The 22,854-nt window shown below is 39.3% G+C and overlaps 1 protein-coding gene across 18 annotated transcripts in view; it reads left to right on the top strand.

Moving 5' to 3' along the window:
* Positions 1–22,854, top strand: part of PAM (peptidylglycine alpha-amidating monooxygenase) — a 276,720-nt gene that overhangs the window by 160,185 nt on the left and 93,681 nt on the right. For all 18 annotated transcript variants that reach the window (XM_006728295.3, XM_031040329.2, XM_006728294.3 and 15 more), the window contains exons 5-7: positions 8,470–8,557; positions 20,477–20,562; positions 22,161–22,244. In XM_006728295.3, the coding sequence (XP_006728358.1) occupies positions 8,470–8,557; positions 20,477–20,562; positions 22,161–22,244 (258 nt within the window). The remainder of the gene's footprint in view (positions 1–8,469; positions 8,558–20,476; positions 20,563–22,160; positions 22,245–22,854) is intronic.

Raw genomic sequence — 22,854 nt, 5'->3', positions numbered from 1 at the left:
CACAAGCAGGGGGAGTGGGAGAGGGAGAAGCAGGCTTCCTGCCGAGCAGGGAGCCCGATGTGGGACTCGATCCCAGCACCCTGGGATCATGACCTGAGCCAAAGGCAGATGCTTAACGACTGAGCCACCCAGGCGCCTGACAATTTACCTTTTTGCCTTTAATTATACTCTTACTTGAACATAAAGGAATAATTCTTTTTTAAGAAAAACCACTTGTTCATAAATTCGGCAAACTTTAAAATTCTACTGTGTGCCAGATATTGGGCAAGGCAATGGGGATGTGAGGTATAATAAAAATTCAAAGAAATTACAGCCTGGCAGAGTTCTAGAAGACAAGAATACAAATATTATAACATCTGAAAAGAACTTTCTCCTCTGGCTTTTCAAATTTCTAAAGAAAATCACAAAAGGCAGAGTACAATTCAGATTGCTTATTAGGACTAAAACAAACTCTCTTGATGGTGTTAAAAGCCAGAATTGCTTTTGAATTATTCATAATTTTGGCTTTCTGCTTGTGTGACTAGTTATGTAATTCATTTTAGATAAACATACTTCTTCATTTTGAGAAGATACCATCACAATTGTCATAGAATTTATATGTGCAAATGCATGTCGTATTTACATATGAGCATACACAGCATCTTTGATGCATTTATGTGTCTCCACTGAATTATTAAATGTGAATTAAAGTAGTTGGGGAAATACAATAATGAAGATAAATATAATTTTTATGCTTTGAACAAAATCATAGCTTTCCCTAGAGCATTGCTTTTGTTTATTGTTTTAATAAAAAATCACAGGTTGGAATGGGTGAAGGTATGATAAAATCTGCATTTGACCACTGAACTGTGATGCTGTCTAAAAGGTGTTTTACAGACACTCAGAGGAATCGACTCTGACAGCAGCCCACTCAGCCAAGAAATCTGACTGTCATCTTCATCCACTTGCTTTCCCTCACATGGATGACCAGTAAATAAATGTGTCTTTTCCTTGGTGAATGATGGCAGGTCCCTATCTATCAAATTGCACTATACAAATGAGATAGAAGCCACTGAATTTAGAAATAGGTGAAATTAATCTAGTGATTCATTGCTCTTCATTTTCGTGGGTTTCTCTCTTGAATGTAGAACAAGGTCTACTGCAGAATAGCACAGTGAGACTTGAGTATTTTCAAATGTGACCTTTCCTAAACAAAGCACATGTTCAGGTGATATTGGGTTCCTGTATCAGAAAATTTTGATCATGCTTATGCGTCATTACATAAAGTCATTATATGACTATAAAGACCAAGGTCTGGCAGGATAATCACATTTTATGGCCTGACAGCAGTAAATAGAAGGGTGTGGGTGTATGTGTGTTTGTACATGCGTGTGAGTCTCCACCCGCATGCAGTCATTCTGTCACCTTTCTGTTTCCAATTAGTTGACTGCATATCCTTTCCTTTCTCTCTTCACTCAGGATTTTCTCCAGCATGAAAAATGTAGGCTGCCTCTCCACAGGACCATTGGGTACTTTCCTACAAGCACCCTCGGAAGCTTTTCTAGTTTCTGAGTGGAAGTAACTTGGAGAGAGAGCACAAATAAGAGCTATACTTATAGGTCTCTGATGAGCAGGTAAAATCTGATTTGCTTGGTCATAATCAGGAAGGAAAAGCTGCAGCTGTCCGCCTATTCTCAGAGTATTTCCAGGATGCCCTCTGTGGTTTGATCACCCAAATACCACATTTCCAACACGACGACCCCTGATGACCCCCGGGTTTTTTTTTTAGGTGATAAAACAAAGGGAGAGGGAGGAGTAGGAACCAACTCATTATCTTTTATAAAGCTGAGAATTAGGAATGTCTTCTGTTAGATATGTCTGGGGATCACCAGAAAGTAACTGACACTTGGACAGTGCTGTTTTACTGCAGTAATGTCAAAATACCACCCACCCCCCAGCGCTCCCAGGAAAATGGCCAATTCAGAAAGCCCAGGTTTGAGTCAGATTTGATGTGTGAATGCCCTTCATTAGTGGGGGGTTCGTGGCATTTTGACAGTCATTCGGAAGTAGTCATTTCAGCTCTTTCAGTGGGGCTGACTTCAGGGACCAACTCTAATAAGGTTGAATATGAACTGTTCTAGTCAGACCAAACATCATGTGAGAGACAGAGAGGATTTTGTCTGCATCTGGGAAGATAGTCCATTTGGATCTGCAGAGGAGAGGAGAATATTCCAGTGGCCAATGGTATGATTGATGAAGGAGCACACTGGGCTCAAGTGTGAGCCTCACCACCTGCTGGTCGCATGGTCGCACACGAGTGACTCAGCCTCCCCGTCCTCAAGACTCAGCTGCTTGAGGGGAAAGGATCAGGCTTCTAGGGTACTTGTGAGCAGTGAGGGAGCCTGGCCTGGGGCAAGCCCTCAGTAACTGTTAGTGGTTAGGGGTGGTTATTAAGTTCAGAGGCTGCCCCCCCAGAGTACAGAGTGGTGCAGGCAGCTATCATGTTGCAAATTTGGCGGGGGGGGGGGAGAGGGGGGTGCAGGGGACTGGTCAGCATTATGCACGGCCCAAAAAGGCAGGAAGGGGCAATGGGTTTCATTCTGCGGGAAATTAATAGGGGACTACTACAAGGATGACATTACAAATAGAAGGCTTAATGAAGCTTAGGCTATTTTATCTTGCATAGCCTGGCTGATAAAGTCTATTTATTGATTATGTAGTTGGTTCTGACATATATACCAAAAAGTTCCATCTTAAAAGGTCTATCATCCAGAAGTTTAATTCTTTTTTGTGCTTAAATCCCTTTATTTGGGGGCACCTGGGTGGCTCTGTCGTTAAGCGTCTGCCTTGGGCTCAGGTCATGATCCCAGAGTCCTGGGATTGAGTCCCACATCAGGCTCCCTGCTTGGCAGGAAGCCCGCTTCTCCCTCTCCCACTCCCCCTGCTTGTGTTCCTGCTCTCGCTATCTCTCTGTCAAATAAATAAATAAATAAATAAATAATCTTTAAAAAAAAATTCCTTTATTCGGAATCAAGGGTTATTTCATTTTAAATTTGTGTTCCATTTAAAGACTTGCTCAGGTGTTTTATTCCTTGGTTAATTTGGCAACAGCAGCTCAAGTCCTCATAAACCACGTTAAAGACTCTGTCTGAAGTGTACATCATTGTCCAAGCTATCGAGAATTAATGACAATTTCTCTGTTAAACTTTCTGATTTAAAATGTTCAAGCAAAAGGTCTTTATTTTAGTGTAGAATTGCTTTATGGTTATGCAGGAAGCTGGCAGAAGATAACATAATATGCGATGGCTGTGGGTTTTTAACATGCTGCTAAATGGGCTTTGCTGCTGTGGGCTTTCCATGTGTCTGAATTCTCTGACCCCACTGCAGGATGATGAACATTAAGGATGTTCATATCCTACACTTACATGACAATTTAGAGCATTATCTTCAGTTTCTGTGAGTGGATTTTGAAATACAATCTTCATTTTGGGGGAAACAAAGAAATGTTCACGGAAGTGATATTAAGATCTGGGGCCTTTTTTTTTTTTTAAATGATAACAGCTCTTTTACATTATTATGTCTTAAACCTGACATCTCTCTAGTCTCTCAAATTGGTGTGCCTGCTTCAGATCTCAGCCTTAAAATGACGTGAGGTGATTTTGATGGATCAACCAATTTTACCCCCCCAAAAAACTTTTTTATAAATTTATTTTAAAAGGAACTTTGTTTTTACTGTTTGCCCTGTACATTTAGGATGGCAATACAATCCAGGCTAAGATGAGTTAACTAAACTCTAAGCATGCTTATGTAATAGGTATTCAGCCACTAAAAATGTTGACTGAGGTCAGAATCACCTGGGATTCACCTGTGAAACTTACCACATGTACACTTGCCTGAAATGACCTCTCAGATTTAAATGAGATATTGATGGAGGAAGGGCTAGGACTGATCCAGGATTGACCTTGAGCATCTGTATTTTTAATAAGCTGCATAGGATAATTCTAATGTGCAGCACTAGATAAAAAGTACCATTGACAAAAATTGTTTAATAACACATAAAAATATCCACAGCATAGGAAATAAACCGTTTACTATGTACAATATGATTCCACTGGGAGGAAAAAGGAAACAAAACCAACAGTAATGATCCCTAATGATATATATACGGGCAATAATTCTAGAATGCCTAAGTTCTGAAGATCCAAATTTGCATTTACAAGTCTGTTCTTTTTTATCTGATAGGTTAATTATCCATGGTCTGTAGTATTCCTCTAGTGCATATATTTAGCTAAAAGGGGTGTTTCTCCCATATTCAGTGGTAATTTAGGGTTGATTGTAGGTGTATGGATAGCTCCTAAATCTCTAGTTCCTACACTTGGCTACATGGGTTCTTCGAAATCTTTCCACGTCCTGCGTCTGGCAGATACATCAAAATTTGACATGCAGACCTGGATATCCACTTGGAAAGGAAAAATGGAGAGAAAGCCAAGTGCTAAATGAAATTCTATCCTAGGTCACATTCTTAGAGAATTTTATGGCCCTGATTGTAGTCTAATGTTAGCTAAAAGAAGCCATAAATTTCAAACAACCTCATGCAGTTAGTACAAATGTTGCTTAGAACTCCAGAAACTAGACCTAAGTATCTCTGCTCAGTATGTCACCCACATGCATCCTTTCAAGTCTTTCACTTCAGGTGACATTATCCTTTGAGAAATCATCCAGCCTGTGCACTTTCAGCACACCATTGCATTCCTTTAATTAATGTGCTTGAGTTACTATTTCTGGAGTCTTAGTCCTTCAACACTATTTGATTCCCAGGACTTACTCACATTTACTTGCCTGTAAACTTTTCCCTGATCTTATGTATCAGACATTCTGAACCCACACCCATTGAGACTGAAGTTCCATTTCCATTGAAGCAACTGTCATCTTATTACTGAGTTGGAAGAGTTGGTGGCACTTTTTAATCCTATCGGATATAACATTCCCTTGAGTTCTCACAAGGCTGTGCTTCTGCCTGTTTGTCGCTATCCCGAGGCTGCCTTTGTTTTCTGTCAGTTAATTTTCATTACTATCCTCTCGTTCTCTTCCCCTTGGATCCTTTATTTCTTTGCTGTATGGTGGGAGAAAAAGAAAGAAGGGGGGTGGATTTCTTTTAAGATGTGATTTGAAAATATTTTCCCATATTCTTTTTGTGTAGTGTTGAAATCTCCAGCATAGTCATATGTGTATCTTGTGCCCAACAGACTTAATTCTTATTCACTAGGGATGGGATCTTGCTTTGCAAAGCTAGGAATAATAAGTAGGAATGGAGCAAACCCAAGAAATGAACCTGTCAGCCTAATCTTTTCCCAATTGACCCCTCCCCACCACTGGCAGCAGGCCCTTCAATGAAATTGTCGAAGGCTTGCTTTGTTTTATGGCACCTACTGTTTGTTTTAGATTTACATTTTGATATGACATTCCTTTTGCTGGCGGCATTTTTTTTTTTTTTTAAAGATTTTATTTATTTATTTATTTGACAGAGACACAGCGAGAGAGGGAACACAAGCAGGGGAAGTGGGAGAGGGAGAAGCAGGCTTCCTGCGGAGCAAGGAGCCCGATGCGGGGCTCGATCCCAGGACCCCGGGATCATGACCTGAGCCGAAGGCAGACGCTTAACGACTGAGCCACCCAGGCACCCGCTGGCGGCATTTTTCATTTCAACTTACAGTGAATTGTACTTTGAGCTATAATTAATAAATACTTTGATATTATACTCTTTCTTTAGGATGTGAAAAAGATGTTTATATACCACTCTATACCAGTAATTTACTTAGCATTCAAATTAGATCTTGAGATTCTGGAGGAATGCATGAGTCACTGAGAGTAAGCTATGAGAGGGAACTCTGAAGAATGTTCTTTTACCACCTCTTAAAGATATTGATTTGTTTCTAATTATAGGAACTAAAATTAAACACTTATATCTAGTAAGAGTTCAATGTGGAACAAATAAGTGGTTCTTAAAATAGTATGTCAGAAGGAGAAAAAAATCAGAAAATGGATAGAGAAGTTATACTTTGTATAATTTTTGCCCTTTACAAAGGACAATTAGAAGATCCTCTTGCATAAGCAGGGTCCCAGGCAAAACATTTGGCTTTCCTTCCTAATGAAGAGCCATAGAGATTGTATGTCTTCATGATCTCTTTTTCTCCCAACAGATCTCCTCTCTGTCCTTCCCTGAATATTTTGCTTAATATTTCATTTTATGAATTTAATGATAGCCCACTCTTTAAAAAATAAAATGTTTGCCTTGTTTCACAGCCCTACACACACTGCATTAACATTTAAAAACAAACAAACAAACCAACCCTGCTGGGGTCTCCTACATGGATCCTGCTAGCTCAGGGCTTTCCCTAAGACTCTGTCTTGAGCCTTTTTGTTCACCCTCATGGCTTCAGGGTTAAATTTTTAAGTGATTCCCAAATATGTAATTCTCTGACTCTCTCTTAAACAAGAGTCACAGAATCCCAGTCTTCTGCTGGGTATTTCCACTTGGATTTTTAGTGTTGCTTTGCACCCAGTTGTTAATTTCTTGATAAAATGCACTTGGCTATGTTGGCTTATTATCAAAATTCCCAGAATGATTCAAATTTAGGAAGCCTACTCTTATAACCCACCCATAATAAATGAATTTAAAGGGAATGGGAACCATAGGTCATCTACGTAGGTTCTGAAAAAGCAGAGGAGTCATCCTCTTGTTTGACAAATCCCCCATGGATTGGCAGAGGGATATTGAAAAAAAGAGAGAGAGAGTAGGAGGTGGATACAGTCAGATCAAGAAGTTGGATGTCCGTAGAGTGATATAAGCCATTTGATAAAAACAAATATAAGATAACAAATTACATCACATACCAAAATAAATTTAAAGTGAATAAGAAACAAAGGCCTGGTACTCCCACCTTAGAGCTTTTTCAAATTTAATTCTGCCAGGGATGCTACTGGGGGAGGATTTTGGAAGGGAGGAAGGAAATCCTGCACTTAACTTGAGAGTGAGTCTATGGAGATAGAATTCCTCTTATTCCTTCTGTTTCTCTTGTAACAAATTTAGGCTTATTAGCAGTAGGGTTTTCTATGATTTGTGATCTGTGGTAACTTCCAATTGATTCTTTCCTTCCAAAGTATCTTCTTCAACCTCATAGGCTTACTGTCTTCTTTGATGATAGAAAACAAAGCCTCAAGTTATAGCAAGTCCATTTTCCAGCCATTCTCTCTTTGTTAGCTTTTTAAATGGTGACATGAATATCTCGTGATGGGATTTTTAGGCTTTAAATTCTTATTTTTAGTGCAGTAATTGAAAGACTTTTTATTTCCTCTGAAAGTTGTGAGTCAAAATGGCTCCTAGGAGACGCCCCGTGTTTTCTGACCAACCACACTTTGCAAGTCATGGCGCTATAGTTTGATGTAGAACATCTTTTAGTTTATAAATACTCATGTACTCAGATACACATTTTAGCAGTAAATGATATTTTATTAATTTTATCAGACCAAAGAGCTAAAAGATGCAGTTTTGCACACACCCGAAACTTAAGATCATTTTAGACTATTTAGATTTTTCTGTGTAAAGGGGACTTAGAAACTGGCCCGGTAGCACAGCATTTCGAATGCAGACAAAAGTAGATGAGCCACACCCAAACCAGGAAAGGGAGCTCATGCTGATTATTGACCATGCATACTAGTATAATTTATCTTTAGTTTTTGCTTTGTTTTCTCTCTGAACTGAACTCATTTTTGTTTATTTTAATGTCTTTCAACCACCATTATTAGGAGAAAAAAAAAGAAATGGCCTTGCATAAGTTCCAGTATCCCTTTAACAAGTGCACAGTGCTCATCCAGGACAGTGATTTTTCTCTCTTTTGTACTTTTGTAAAGATATATTTCCCAAAAAAGGATATATTTTCCACTTTTATTTTCTAGTAATTTTTTTCTTCATATCACATCCCAGTGACTACCATGATTTTGAGATGGTAATAAATTTCTCTTATGAATCCTTTTGCTCATGTCCTGACCACTCACTGTGGTTTCTGCTGTGCAGTGTTGTGCGGTGTTTTATGCTACTCAGCACTCTACTGAAATCTGGAAGGGAATATATTGTGAACGCATAGCCTGGAGCTTTCATTTTGTACCCCCATACTGCTCTCAAGCCTTCAAAAGGGGTTTTCCATTAAAAAAGTATGTGTGGGTAGATGTGTAGTTTCAGCCTATTAATGATTACTTTCTCTTTTTGTTATATAATAGTTCACTCTCCTACTAAATTAAATTGTCAGATCATGCTCTTAATCTTAAGGAATGAGAAAGGTAATTTATACAATCAGGGCCTTCTATCCTAAGAGCAACAAAACATCTTTGTTACACAGCTGTTGGGACTGTTGAATGATGCCTTCTCTTGCGACAGTTTGTGCACAGAAGTGTAACTTGTATTCACAATCATGTGTCCTTTTCTCTTAACAGTTGACTTCAAACCTCGTGCCAGCATGGATACTGTCCATCATATGTTACTTTTTGGATGCAATATGCCTTCTTCCACTGGAAGTTACTGGTAAGGGAAAATGGGCTCACAGTCAAAAGGAGTGTAGAAAATGTATGTCTTTTATAAGTACAAATTGCATCTGTGGACATATTTTGCAACTGATTAATAAACAGGTAGAATATTTACTTTTCAGGAAGGAACATGGTTCTTTTGCATCACGTGGTTATCATGGTCTGATTATCACAGTTATTTAGTCTGCAATGGAGCACATCCATCAGTCTTTGACACTGACTTAATAAATTTATGTCTGTTGTCATAGATAGCATATCAAGGTACAGACAGCTTATAAAAAAGGACTGACAATTTAGATAATGGATGCTCTGATGTTTACTTTTTTTAAGATCATGCTTCAACCCAAAGAGCACCAAGCCTCTGTTCATTGATCACTCTTTTATCCCAGACACCGTGCTAGGTGATCTGTATACACCATTTCATTTTTTTCCTAAAGGTTTTGCAGAACAGTTAATATTGTCCCCACTTAACAAACAAGGAGCCTGAGCCTCAGAGAATCAGTATCATGCTTAAGGTAACTCAGCTGGTTGGTAGAACCCTGGGTTGTCTGGTCCCAAATCCAAAGTTATTTCCATTTTACCGCACTGCCTCCCATTGATTCAAGAACTGTTGCAGTTTTAGAATTTATTTTAATCACTGTGGTGAGTCTTAATATCTTGCTATGAATGGTCAGTAAACATCTATTAAGTGCCTGTTATATGCCAGAATGATAGCAGATGCTGTGGGAGGTTCTAGAATAGATAGATATGTTTTATTATCCCTAGGAGCTTACAGCATAATTATGGCTTGAGATCTGTCCTTTCATTTTGTTCTTTGGTGTTCACGAAGATTGGTCAGCTTTGAAAATAGCCATGCATTTTAAGTCTCCTATTTTGCAACAATAGCCAGAATCACTGGTAGATATTGAACAGTCCAGAATGACTAGTGTGTCTTGCTTTGCAATGAAGAAGGGTCTGTTTTGTGCTCCTTTTCCTGCATAATCACGTACACTGATAGACCTTTCTCTGCACATCCTCATATTCGTCTGGCTGATGCAAGGCACACCGCAAATGCATTCTGGTCGTTTTTATAACAAACAATTGTAATATATATTTGGAACTGTTAAAAGCACAGGGCAATTAGTGGAAATCTCCAGGGACCAAGTACCATCAAAGCATTTGTTAATAGGCTTAAGTTATTTGATGAAAGGGTTATATCACATAGGAATCCAGCTCACATGACTGGGTTTATGTAAAAATGGGGCCAGCAAATCACAATTAATACCCTTGGCTATCAACATTCCAGTTTTTTTTTTTTTTTTTTTTGCTCTTCGGTAAATTTTTGTAAATAAGATTCTGGGATTAAAAGATTATTCTGTGACAGCTTCTTCTGAATCTTAATCACGAAATCATGTCCTTTGGCTTTATATTTTAAAAATATTTCTTCTAAACAATATTTACCTTTGGGTTAGAATTCGTGAAAACAGCTAGAAGGGGTGTCAGCATTTAAAACCTGCTTTACCTTTACCTTGGTTAAAGAGAATGAGTGAAAAAATAAAACATCACTAAGTGTTATTATGGTTTTAATTAAGAAAAATCTTATTATAAAATGAACTAAGACTAGTTCATTGTTCTCATATCAAGGGAACATCAGAGCAAACATTATTTTGGTCCTGTAAAAATATTTATTAATATTCTTAAATATGCTGTTTTGAAATTAAGTCTAGTAAAATATATTTTCCAAAAGACTTCCAAGTGGGGGAAAGAGAGAATTCAAAGAAAATGTAAATGAAAGTGAAAACAGCAATTTTGAGTAAAGTAATTGCCACAGGTATTATTTTGCTAACATTATGACTTGAAAGGCAACATAGTAGAGTGAAGGAAAGTGAAAATAGCAATTTTGAATAAAGTAATTGCTACACATACTATTTTGCTAACATTATGACTTGAAAGGCAACATAGTAGAGTGAAGGAATAGTGAACTAACTAGCTAGATTCCCTGAGTAAATTACTTATTTCATGTGAACTGGCCTCGGTTTCTTCATTTTAGCAAGGGACTACTACTAGATCATTTATAGAACTCCTCTATGCTCTAAAATTCCGTAATTCTATGAATATAAATTGCACGCAGATGCTGAGTCAGATTGGAAAGTCATCATAAGATATGTGCACTGGTCGACTCACCTCAAGCAGGCAGCCCACCGCATTTTGCCATTCATTTGCATCCCTGAGTGATTAGAGCCCTGAATGGCATTATACGTATGTCATTTTAAATGGGTTTTAAAATCTGCCTTGCAGCACATATTCCCACTTAATCTATAGGTTAGGATTGACTTTATAACCCTACAAGGACAGTAATTGATGGTGTTATTGATCTTCTTCTAGCCACGCCCAAAGTGTTCACCTAACATTTAAATTTATTCCAATATATATATGTAGTAGCTGTTCAGTATGTAATCTAAGAGGTATGCATTAAGTGAAACTGTTCTAGTGACTCTGACTTCCACAATCCAGTCTTATTCTCCATTTAAAAATGGTATAGATTTTTTTATCCCCCAGTATTTGGCAAGACCCATGCTTCTTTAAAGCATTGGAGCTCACGGGATATTTCATGGACTAAACGTTGCAGTTGCTTCGCAAAAACATCTTCCACTCCCTGCCCCCAAAGCCACACGTGCTCAGCCATGGAAACAGTCAGTGGATGTTTTCCAACTGCTTGGCCTCTCATCCTCCCACCTGAATTACAATACTAATAACAAAAATCTATCAGTGTCAAAGCCTTGCATTATTTTTCTAAAATGGTTGAGTCATGAAATTTATCATACTCATTTTACAGTTGCAAATCTATTCCTCAACTGCTCCAAGATCTAGACAGTAGTTAAATTAAGATTCCCAAACTTTCACATGTATTTTTGGATATGATACCTATAATGTTTTTTGATGCTTAAGAATATCCAGAACTCATTCACACTCTGAGGAAATCTTTATGGGAATACAAAGCTGTTTTAGTGAAAGAAGAAAAAGCTAATAGGATATTTTAACACCCAAACATCAAGCTTAGATTTCCTTTTTTTTTTTTTTTTCCAGTTTGTTAGCTAGGATTACCCCCCTGTCTTCACTTGGGTGTTCTATTTTCATTGCCAGCAGGTTGGCAAGTAGGTATGTGTCTCTAATAAAGTAAACATTTTCCCCCTGAAATTATGAAGTTATAATTCATCCTGTCTTCAGGCAGCACTCTTAGTGTGAAAGCAAAGAGCTCTTCTGATGATGTTTCCCTGTTGTGCTGCTCTCCTTTGCTCTTTGTAATTCCCTCTTTCTACTGTTCATTAAAATATATTTACAGTTATATTAAGTTTACATGAACATAGTAGACACAGCATGAAGCAGTTTTCATTATGTAGTCATTTTAATTTTAAAGTTTTTTTTCCCCTACACATATTCCAGTCTTTTGTGTCTCATTCCAAATTAGCAGCTCACACTGGTAATGTGTCTAGTTAATTATATGCATGTGCATTTAAATTGCATACACTGATATGAACCTTTTAATATACTGTGGGGTGGTCCCTTTATAGTTAGAGTGGGCCTGGTGCTCAATTCCAAATTAACATACCTCTCGAGGATGCAAATAAGGACCAGCTGATGGAAAAGCACCAGCTCTGCTGGCCCATGTAAGGAAGGCAGCAGTACCTGTCAGATGTAACCTTCAAGTCTTCTCTCCCGGGCCTTTAAAGGAGGAGACAATTAACTGTATCTGGGGACCCACAGAAAGTAATAGCACCAAGAATGGAGCAAGCATAGTGATATGTTGGATTCCATTGGTCCTTGCAGACTTAATTCAAAGCAAAGCAGTTCTAAGTTCCCCAGATTTCTTGGCTGAATATGAGCCATAAGTGAGTAGATGCTTTTGGGGGCTTTTTTACGGTCAATAAGGAAATGAGGGTCCGAAAACTGGGTAATTTAGACATAAAGCACCTACTACAGCTCTTCATTAAAAAAAGGGTAAATTTTAGGAGATCTTAGAAATTGACATATTGCATTTGTTTTTTCTGTGAACACCTTTATTTTATTTTTATTCTAACAGTCAGTTTTGTTTTTTTTTTTAAATACATGGTTGGCTATGGAGAGTATTTCAGGCTTTGAAAATCACCATGTTTTGTTCATACAAGTTGTTTGACATTGGGGTAATTTGGGAGCACCGCTTTTTGTAATGTGAGTTTGTACAGGCCTTGCACTTTTTTTTTTTTAAGATTTATTTATTTATTTGAGAGAGGGAGAATGAGAGAGAATGAGAGGGGGGAAGGTCAGAGGGAGAAGCAGGCTCCCCGCTGAGCAGGGAGCCCGATGCGGGGCTCGATCCCGGGACTCCAGGATCATGACCTGAGCCAAAGGCAGTCGCTCAACCAACTTAGCCACCCAGGCGCCCTCAGGCCTGTGCACTTTTATCTGCTGAACATAAGACCCAGGGTTTAAGGCAATTTATGATGGCCAACTGCAAGATTATGTGTTCACAATGTTGGGTGATTAAAGTGAATGGGCTTCTTCTGTAACCTGCCTTGTACTTAGGCGTCATCTTCTATGCATAACTGAAATTATTATGTTTAGTCTTAGCAATTAATATTTGGTTGAAAACTATTTCTAATGATGCTTGTGACCAACTACTTTTTACAAATCAAAAAAGATGGCTTCTACAGGTTGTTTGATCTTTTTTGAAAAGAAGAATCCCAGCTGGTTAAATGAAGCTATTTCCAGCTGTTGTAACTTGGAATCATTCTCAAGCTAAAGCAGTAGTGCTTTACTGTCCTATGAAGCTTTAGCTTAAATCCCTTTCAACTGCTTCTATTTATTAACCACCTGCTGTGTCTTTTTAAATGCCATTGTCTCCACAGGGTTACAGATGCTGATGAGAGGAAAGAGAAGAGTAGCTAAAACATATATATATGTGAGACGCCCTGCCTGGTTACTCATTTAAATGACTGGTTTCTTTAGGGTGATATTATGTCTACAGCTTAGTTGCCCCCCTCATGGTGATAATGGTTCTTTGGTTGAGAATGGTATTTCCATATGCTGCCTTCAGGCACCCTCTCCATATCCTCGCTACCTGTCATCTGTACATGCTGTATCTTCCGCAATCCCCTCTTTGTTTCTTCTGCCACAGTGAAACTTCTAAAGTTAAACATTCATAGGTGTATCTTTCGCAATCCCCTCTTTGTTTCTTCTGCCACAGTGAAACTTCTAAAGTTAAACATTCATAACATCCTTGTCGGTATAAATAAAAATAACACAGTCTCCAAAACCTGTGCTATACCTTGTTCTAAGCACTATAAAATGTGCCTTTGATTGTGTAACAAATTTTAGGTATAAATTCCTGCTAGGCTAAAATTGATTGTATCCATTTTCTTTTTCAATGTAATATTATAATAGATTCATATGATAGTGCGTATCAGGGTAGTATGAGGGATCTTTGTTTATATAAGACACACTTGGTACTTATTCTTACTTGTAGTTACCAGTGATCATAATCCTTGCCTAATTTTTTTTAAAGACTTTATTTATTTATTTATTTATTTGAGAGCGAGAACGAGTTGGGGGGAGGGCAGAGGGAGAGGGAGAAGCAGACTCCTCCCTGAGCAGGGAGCCCCACATGGGACTTGGGGCTCGATCGCAGGGCCTCAGGATCACGACATGAGCCAGCCAAAGGCAGACGCTTAAGTGACAGAGCAAGCCACCCAGGTGCCCCTTCCTTGGCTAATTTATAGAAACCTGGATTAGAGGTGTTCCTTAGCAACTGACCACTTCTTGGTAGACTAGTGTCAACTTTAATAATGTACAATGGCATGATTGTAACCATTTCGACAGTTTCAACAGAAACAGACATTACATAACTTTAAACATGGTTCTTTTCTGGCAGACTAGTATTTATGTTAAACAGAATAGCAATATTATAGCATTGAACTATAACATTCAGCATAAAGCCAGTTGTAATAAACATTGGTCAAATTATTTAACTTGTGTTGGTCTGTAAAATGGGACTACTAATCCCACCTAATTGGGCCACCGTGAAGAATAAGTAAAGTGATGTAAATAATGGCGCAGTGCCTGGCACGTAGATGTACTTAATAAATGGTAGTTGTTATCCTTATTTGTTTAATTAATAAAATATTTCTTAACCATCTACCATGTGCCAGGCACTGAAAATTTGGTGTGAACAAAACAGACACACCCTCTTTTTTATAGACTTTATGGCTTCTTTAATCTCACTAGGAAGGTGGGGTGTGAATATTGTGGGGCTGTTTATCAGGCTGGTGCCTTTTAATCACAGCTCTTATTAATTAAATATCCTTCTAATTACTATGTTAATAGTAATACTTATTGCATACCCATTGCATTGATATTCACATAAGATTTGTCTGAATTGGGAAGTATGTTCTGTGGGTTTATAGAGCAGTTAATGAAATTTGAATACCTGAGCCATTCCAGATGCAATTTTGAATGATAAAGAATATGCCACATATGCCATTGATTATATATTGTGTTTCTTAAAGAAACGTTCTAATTTTGGATAATTTTCCTGTGGCCCTGATATTTAACTTACTAAAGTTGGAATTTAAGGCTATATAGACTTAACTTGAGGGTATGACAATTTTATTTAAAAAAAATTTTTTTTTTAGGGACGCCTGGGTGGCTCAGTCGGTTAAGCTCAGTCAGTTAAGCATCTGCCTTCGGCTCAGATCATGATCCAAGGGTCCTAGGATCAAGTCCAGCTTCAGGCTCCCTGCTCAAAGGGGAGCCTGCTTTTCCCTCTGCCTACCACTCCCCCTGCTTATGCTCTCTTGCTCTCTCTCTCTCTCTCTGACAAATGAATAAATAAAATCTTTTAAAAATTTTTTTTAGATAAAAAAAGAAATGAGTTGTCAGTTCTGATCTTCCCTGAGTAACCTTGGATTTTAAATAGCCTTTAACTGATACAACTAGAGAGTACTTTAACAGTCAATCATGCTTTATTTGGATAATTCAAAATGACAGGTTAGCATTTTTCAGTGCTTGGCATAGTCTGAAAATATTCCTGCCATCTGAATGGTTTCCCCATGGATTAGAGGTGAAAAGGTTCTAAAAGCAAAGGTCCAAGAATCCAGAATAATTTTCTTTTCAAAAGTTAATTCTCATCACTTTTACTACAAATACTAAGAAACCACAAGGGAGCTATGTGAATCTTTTCACAATTAATTGGCTTAATCTGGAGGAGCCTTAAGGAGAAGCTGCTAGAATTGTAAGACTAAGAAGTCTAGTTGATGAGGCCTGAAATTACAACAGCCATTGATCAAGGGTTACATTGCTTCCTAGCCTGAAGACTTTTCTTATTAATAAGAATAGTAAAAATCCTCTCTATTTTTGTAGTACTCCTGGGAAGGCCAAAATACCATTTTTATCCCTTTGGTCCTTTTTTTTTTAAGTAATCTCTACATCCAACGTGGCCTTCACCTACAACCCCAAGATCAAGAGTTGCACACTTGGAGCGCCTGGGTGGCTCAGTTGGTTAAGCGACTGCCTTCGGCTCGGGTCACGATCCTGGAGTCCCGGGATCGAGTCCCGCATCGGGCTCCCTGCTGAGCGGGGAGTCTGCTTCTCCTTCTGACCCTCCCCCCTCTCATGCTCTCTCTCTCTATCTCATTCTCTCTCTCAATAAATAAATAAAATCTTTAAAAACAAAAAAAAGAGTTGCACACTTGACCAACTGAGTCAGCCAGGCCCCCCTCCTGGGGTTATTGTATGTGGAGAAAATATGATGTTATTTTTTCATTTAAAAGGGAAGATATAAATCTGAAAATGAAACAGTGTAGGGATTTTATTCAAATGCTCTTTGCCACTCTGTTATATTTTCCCATTGTATTATCCGTTCCAGAATCCATTTCTCTTGGCCTCTTGTTTTTCCTCTTCTCCTCGTACTCTCACATACTAAGTTTTAGGATTAGTCTCAATATCCCAGTGCCTTCCAGTAAGTCATTCTTTACTCAGTCTTGAGTTTAATAAATTTCTTAAAAATTATAAAACAGGATTTGAAAAATCAAGGTTTGTTTTTGGAGCTCTTCTTTTACCAGAGCTAATGGGAAAATAAAATATAAAATCATTGTCTCTTTGGGAATAAATGAGAACAATTACCTAGAATTTGATTTTAGAATTGTATACACACATTGCAGCTTAGTTCAGATATTATAGTAGTGTAGTCATCGAAGCTTATCTTCACAGAATATCATTTTCTGCCCATAAATCAATCTCATGGATTGAGATAGAAGGGAGGATGACAGGCAGAACTTTGAATCATGGCTTGAATATGTGACCTTTGGAAGTTAAAACTCTCTGAGCTTATTCAGCTGTAAAGCATAACCTATTTACAGTGTTCTCGTGAAAGCTGATTTCTACAAAATACCAGGCAAGTAATAATTCAGATTTATCGTTGTTTAAATATTTTACTTAAAGCTTCTTGAGGAAATTAAAAAAAAAATTTATTATACTTGACACTACAATAACATTTAGGCCAATTCAAATATTCGCTTGTATGTGAAAAGTTAAAAACTTACTTGGAAGGTAACTTCACCAAACATTTCTTGAATATTTACTAAATACCAGGCAGGATTGCAGGTGCTGGGAGTTTATTAAACCACAGAGTATGCACAGTCTGGTTGGAGAGGAGATAAGTAAGCTGATGCTTAAGATGGACGCTGTGGTTAATGAGTGGGAGCTGGCCTGGCTGAGGATCAGAGAAAGCTTCCCCCAGGAGAAAGTCTGAAGGGAATCTTTTTTTTTTTTTTTAAAGATTTTATTTATTTATTTGACAGAGAGAGACACAGCGAGAGAGGGAACACAAGCAGGGGGAGTGGGAGAGGGAGAAGCAGGCTCCCCGCAGAGCAGGGAGCCCGATGCGGGACTTGATCCCAGCACCCGGGATCATGACCTGAGCCGAAGGCAGTCGCTTAACCGACTGAGCCACCCAGGCGCCCAGTCTGAAGGGAATCTTGAAGGAGAAAGGAAGTATAGGTTTGTCAGGCAGAGATTTGGGGAAGGGGTTTTCCAGGCCAAGGGAGTAGTACGGGAGAGAGACTTTAAAAACTGGCAGAAACTTGGCATGAATAAAACGGGACCTTTTTTCTGAGATATAAAAGGTCCCAGATAGGGCGCCTGGGTGGCTCAGTTGGTTAAGCGACTGCCTTCGGCTCAGGTCATGATCCTGGAGTCCCGGGATCGAGTCCCACATCGGGTTCCATGCTCGGCGGGGAGTCTGCTTCTCCCTCTGACCCTCTTCCCTCTCGTGCTCTCTGTCTCTCATTCTCTCTCTCTCAAATAAATAAATAAAATCCTTTAAAAAAAAAAAAAAGGTCCCAGATAATGAAAACCTTATGTGTTATGCTACAATGTTTGGATTTTATTTTCATGTTATTTTTGGGAAGCATTGCAAAGGTTTTGTGCCAGCAAATGACCTAATCAAGTATGTAGCCTAGAAAAACTTACTAAAGCAGTTTTCTCTGTTATATTTCATTCTGGTTCCTTCTAGTCATACGCTGAATTGACTTCCATATCAGAGGAAACAATTATCTTGTTTAACCTGAGACTGTCATCACATTGATGGGAGGCACTTTTGTATATTTACGATCTTTGTTGAAAGCTATGAAAATTGCTACCCAGACCTTTAAATTTTAGTAGCTCACAGTAGTGAGATAGAAAGTTCATCACATATGACAGCCTCATTTCTTAAATTCTAATAGCATGAGGCCGAGGAGGAAAACTGCTTTGGGGCACTGTCCAGTACCCTAAGCTTTGTGGCACAGTGGGCACGAGGGTGTCAGACATTTGCTCCAATGCACACGTCTCACATGATAATTGATCCTTCGTCCTAAGTATATTGTTCTTGACAGTGAACACTAAGAAACCACTGGTTGATGTGTTTCACATTGCACACTACCCAATTCCTTTCTACATCCTGTTTGATAGAAGCAAAAGCATTTGCTAAATAGAACCTTATGGGGACCTCCTGGTTCCCGGTCCCTCACTCCTTCATTCAGGTGGGTAATAGGTGTCTGTCCTTACTGCCTATTCCCCCACCCATTTCTGGCCATAAGCAGGGAACATGTTAGGAGTCCCTGCCTCTGAGTTTGAAGGTACATTTTACCAGTGATTTTCTTATCTGTGACCTGGTGTTGTCCAGGTTCTAGCCTCAGTTCCTAACCTGTTTAGAAAGCTATCACGGCCTGCCTTTATTTTTTTTTCCCCGGCCATGGGCAGTGCCCATTTTCTCCTGTGTGAGCCAGCCTCCTGCCCAAGAAGCTATATTTGTCCTTGTCCTTGATAGCCCTCCAACCTTTCAAGTTTTTCTAAACCCCTGAGTCAGACTTAGCTTGGTGCCAGTTTCCCAAAACACAGATCTAGAAAGGCAACATAAAAACATTACCGAATGGTGTTTTGAAAAATCCAATTCTAGAACAGAACAAACTAAGAGATATAGTCATGGGGAAAAAAAAAAAATGTGTGGCTTGGACGCAGGAAGCGTACCATTAATGAATTTGGATTGACCACCGTGGATTCTAGTGTGTCCGTCAGCGTAGCGGGGGCCGCACGTACGTGGGCACCACAGCCCGAGCGGGAGGCTTGGCACACAGGCCTGTGAGGGTTTGCCGACATGCCCACGACCCACAGCGGCTGCTGGGAGGTTCTGGGATTCGAATCCAGGTGCGTCTTTCTGCCTAGGCTCCTTTCACCCACAGCTCTGCTTCTCAATGATGAATCTCGAGATGAAGTGAATGTTTTATTGAAGAATGCATTACCCTGGTATAGCGCTTTGAGGTGTGCAAAGTGCTTTCTCTTGTATCTCATTTGGTTTACAGAGTAACTGTGAGGTAAGTATAGCTGACCCTGTTTTACAAGAGAGAAAACTGAGGCTCAGTAGATTGCGTGAATTGCCCAACAGGAAACAACTTATAAATGGCACAGCCAGTATTCAGACACTCAGAGTCACGTACGTAGCACCAAGAACCCCTTAAGGGGGCTACACTGGGCTGAAGGTAGGTGCTAGGTGCTCCTGTGTGTTGCTGTGGCCAAGATTTATTGATAATGCTGAGCCCCAAGGGGAAATGTGGACGGCATTGCTTTTAGTACCCTTCCAAATGAACACTGTGTTAGCGCCGGTTTCCACGTGCTGTCTGTGTGATGCTTACCTTCCTACCTGATTTACACACATTACGTTCCACATAGGCACATATCCAATTATAAATTGTACCTCTGCCTCACAGGATGGGTGCACATCGAGTAACACACAGGTGCATCTCCCTTTGTATTTACTTTTTTTCACATAGAAAATTATTCTTTGCTCTAGTCTTTTTTTTTTTTTTTAAGATTTTATTTATTTGAGAGAGAGAGAATGAGAGACAGAGAGCATGAGAGGGAGGAGGGTCAGAGGGAGAAGCAGACTCCCTGCCGAGCAGGGAGCCCGATGCGGGACTCGATCCAGGGACTCCAGGATCATGACCTGAGCCGAAGGCAGTCGCTTAACCGACTGAGCCACCCAGGCGCCCCTATTTTCTTTTTTTTTTTTTAAGATTTTATTTATTTGACAGAGATAGTGAGAGCAGGAACACAAGCAGGGGGAGTGGGGGAGGGAGAAGCAGGCTTCCCGCGGAGCTGGGAACCCGATGCAGGACTCAATCCCAGGGCCCTGGGATCATGACCTGAGCCGAAGGCAGTCGCTTAACCGACCGAGCCCCCCAGGCGCCCTCTTTGCTCTAGCCTTTGTTAGGATCTTAAAGCTGGTGTGACTGCAATCATGATATTCTATGTATTTTACTTTGTTTTCAAATACCTTCCCCTATCCTCTCCTCCCCGTGGTGAATGATTTATGTGTTTTGCTACTTGAATCTTCATTTACGGCTACTTTTTTTTTTTTTCCCTTCAGGTTTTGTGATGAAGGAACCTGTACAGATAAAGCCAATATTCTCTATGCCTGGGCAAGAAATGCTCCCCCTACCCGCCTCCCCAAAGGTATACCTGAGGCCTCTTGCACAGTCTTCTCTAAAGCTGTTTAATTTCTGACTCCAGAGTACTTTTTATCGTATGTCCTTCCCACAGTTGTCGGCAGTGTTCCATTTTGCAATTTCACAATAAAAATTACCTGTATTACTTGCTTTGCCCTGAAAAGGTTTCACTTAGGTAGTTACTCTTTCTCTGCCTCTCTTTGGTAAGTAACTTGCCCACACAACAGTTTAGACAGAATTAGAAAATATCCAAGTATACCTCAAGCCACCTTTGGCCTATGGGACATTGGCTCTTGATGGCAGGAGCGTTTCATGAGCCAAGAGAGCTAGGAATTAAATAAATTGCTGTTTCAGCAAACAGGTATTTTTTTTAATAGTCTTGGAACCTGGGTATTGAATGTAATGCCAAACCTCAGCTGGCTTCCTGACTTCACTCTGAACTGTTCATAACTTCCAATGTGTGAATGAATTACCAGGCTCTCCTTTATTACCATGTTTTTTTTTTAAATTTTTTTATTTTTTAAAGATTTTATTTATTCATTTATTTGAGAGAGTGAGAGAGAGAGCACATGAGAGGGGGGAAGGTCAGAGGGAGAAGCAGACTCCCTGCCAAGCAGGGAGCCCGATGTGGGACTCGATCCCCGGACTCCAGGATCATGACCTGAGCTGAAGGCAGTCGCTTAACCAACTGAGCCACCCAGGGGCCCCTATTACCATGTTTCTTAATATCAAGGGGAATGTGCCATTCTCTAACAGGTAGGTCTGCCATGGTTCAGGGACGGTGTCTCGTGATACACATGCTCTTCTCTTGCCTCCCTGCCTTCGCCAGCTCTAATTTTGCTTCAGATGAGCTGCTCAATCCTCTCAATAGTTTACCAGGCAGCTGCTACCAAACAAGTGTGGCAGCTAATGGCGGCTGGGGGAAGGCGGTTGTAGATTTGTTGGCATTTTTAAGATCCATTCATTGAGCAGATAGGAAAAAAAACTATCTCCGCCTATAAATATTTTCTCTGTAGATTTTTTTTAAAGCTTCCTAGCAGACTCTATTAATAGTACGACTATTAGGAACCCTTCAGATTCCAAGAACCTGTTGACACACTGGACTTTGTAATCTCACTGATAACTGATTTCCTCAACATTTTTGCAGATAACCTGTTTTCATATGGGAATAAAAGCCTTTCCCCTGAGATGCTCCTAAGAAGTCTGTTTTTGAGATTCAATCAGAAAATAAAAATGAACGTGAATATATTCAAAACAAAATGAAAGAATGGGTTTATGTATGTCTGTTATATATAAAATCAACAAGGGCAGAATTTTGTTTTCTGTTTCTTTCAGAATGAGTGAATTTTCCTCTTAAAGTGTATGTGATTACTCTGGTTCTGAAATGGGAAGTATGAATAGAATCCTATCAGAGCTTTGAGAAGGAATGATAAATTATATTAGAAATGTTCAGTGAATGCCAAGTTCATTTTATTTTTAATATAACATAATTTCATATGTTATATGTTATTTCCCTTTGGATTTCAGAGATCAGCAACCTGAGATTAGCTCCACTTTAGACTCTGATTTCTAAAATATTAATCTGTCTTCTTTGTAAATCTTTAGGTGTTGGATTCAGAGTCGGAGGAGAGACTGGAAGTAAATACTTTGTACTACAAGTACACTATGGGGATATTAGTGCTTTCAGAGGTAAGTTTTGAAATGTTGGAACTAAGCACAACTTTAAGTACTATAAATATATAAAATATATATAAAAATGTAAAATGTACATACTAACTATTGGTCACACTTTCTGCCCACTGGGAAACAACTACTTTTGTTTCCTTTTATTTGGGACTATTGAAGAAATGACTTTAAAAAAAAATTTTTTTTTATTAACATATAATATGTTATTTGTTTCAGGGGTACAGGTCTGTGATTCATCAGTCTTACACAATTCACAGCATTCACCATAGCACATACCCTCCCCAGTGTCCATCACCCAACCACCCCATCCCTCCCACCCCCCACCACTCCAGCAACCCTCAGTTTGTTTCCTGAGATTAAGAGTCTCTTACGGTTTGTCTCCCTCTCTGGTTTCGTCTTGTTTCATTTTTCCCTCCCTTCCCCTATGATCTTCTGTCTTATTTCTCAAATTCCTCATGATACTTGTCTTTCTCTGATTGGCTTATTTCGCTTAGCATAATACCCTCTAGTTCCATCCACATTGTTGCAAATGGCAAGATTTCATTTTTGATGGCTGCATAATATTCCAGTGTGTGTGTGTGTGTGTGTGTGTGTGTGTGTGTGTACACACACA

The sequence above is a fragment of the Leptonychotes weddellii genome, chromosome 7 (assembly GCF_054177405.1).
Source record: "Leptonychotes weddellii isolate Sample4059 chromosome 7, ASM5417740v2, whole genome shotgun sequence".
Lineage (NCBI taxonomy): Eukaryota > Metazoa > Chordata > Mammalia > Carnivora > Phocidae > Leptonychotes > Leptonychotes weddellii.
Note: the sequence above shows the minus strand (reverse complement) of the source record. Positions and strands in the feature narration are given on the sequence as shown.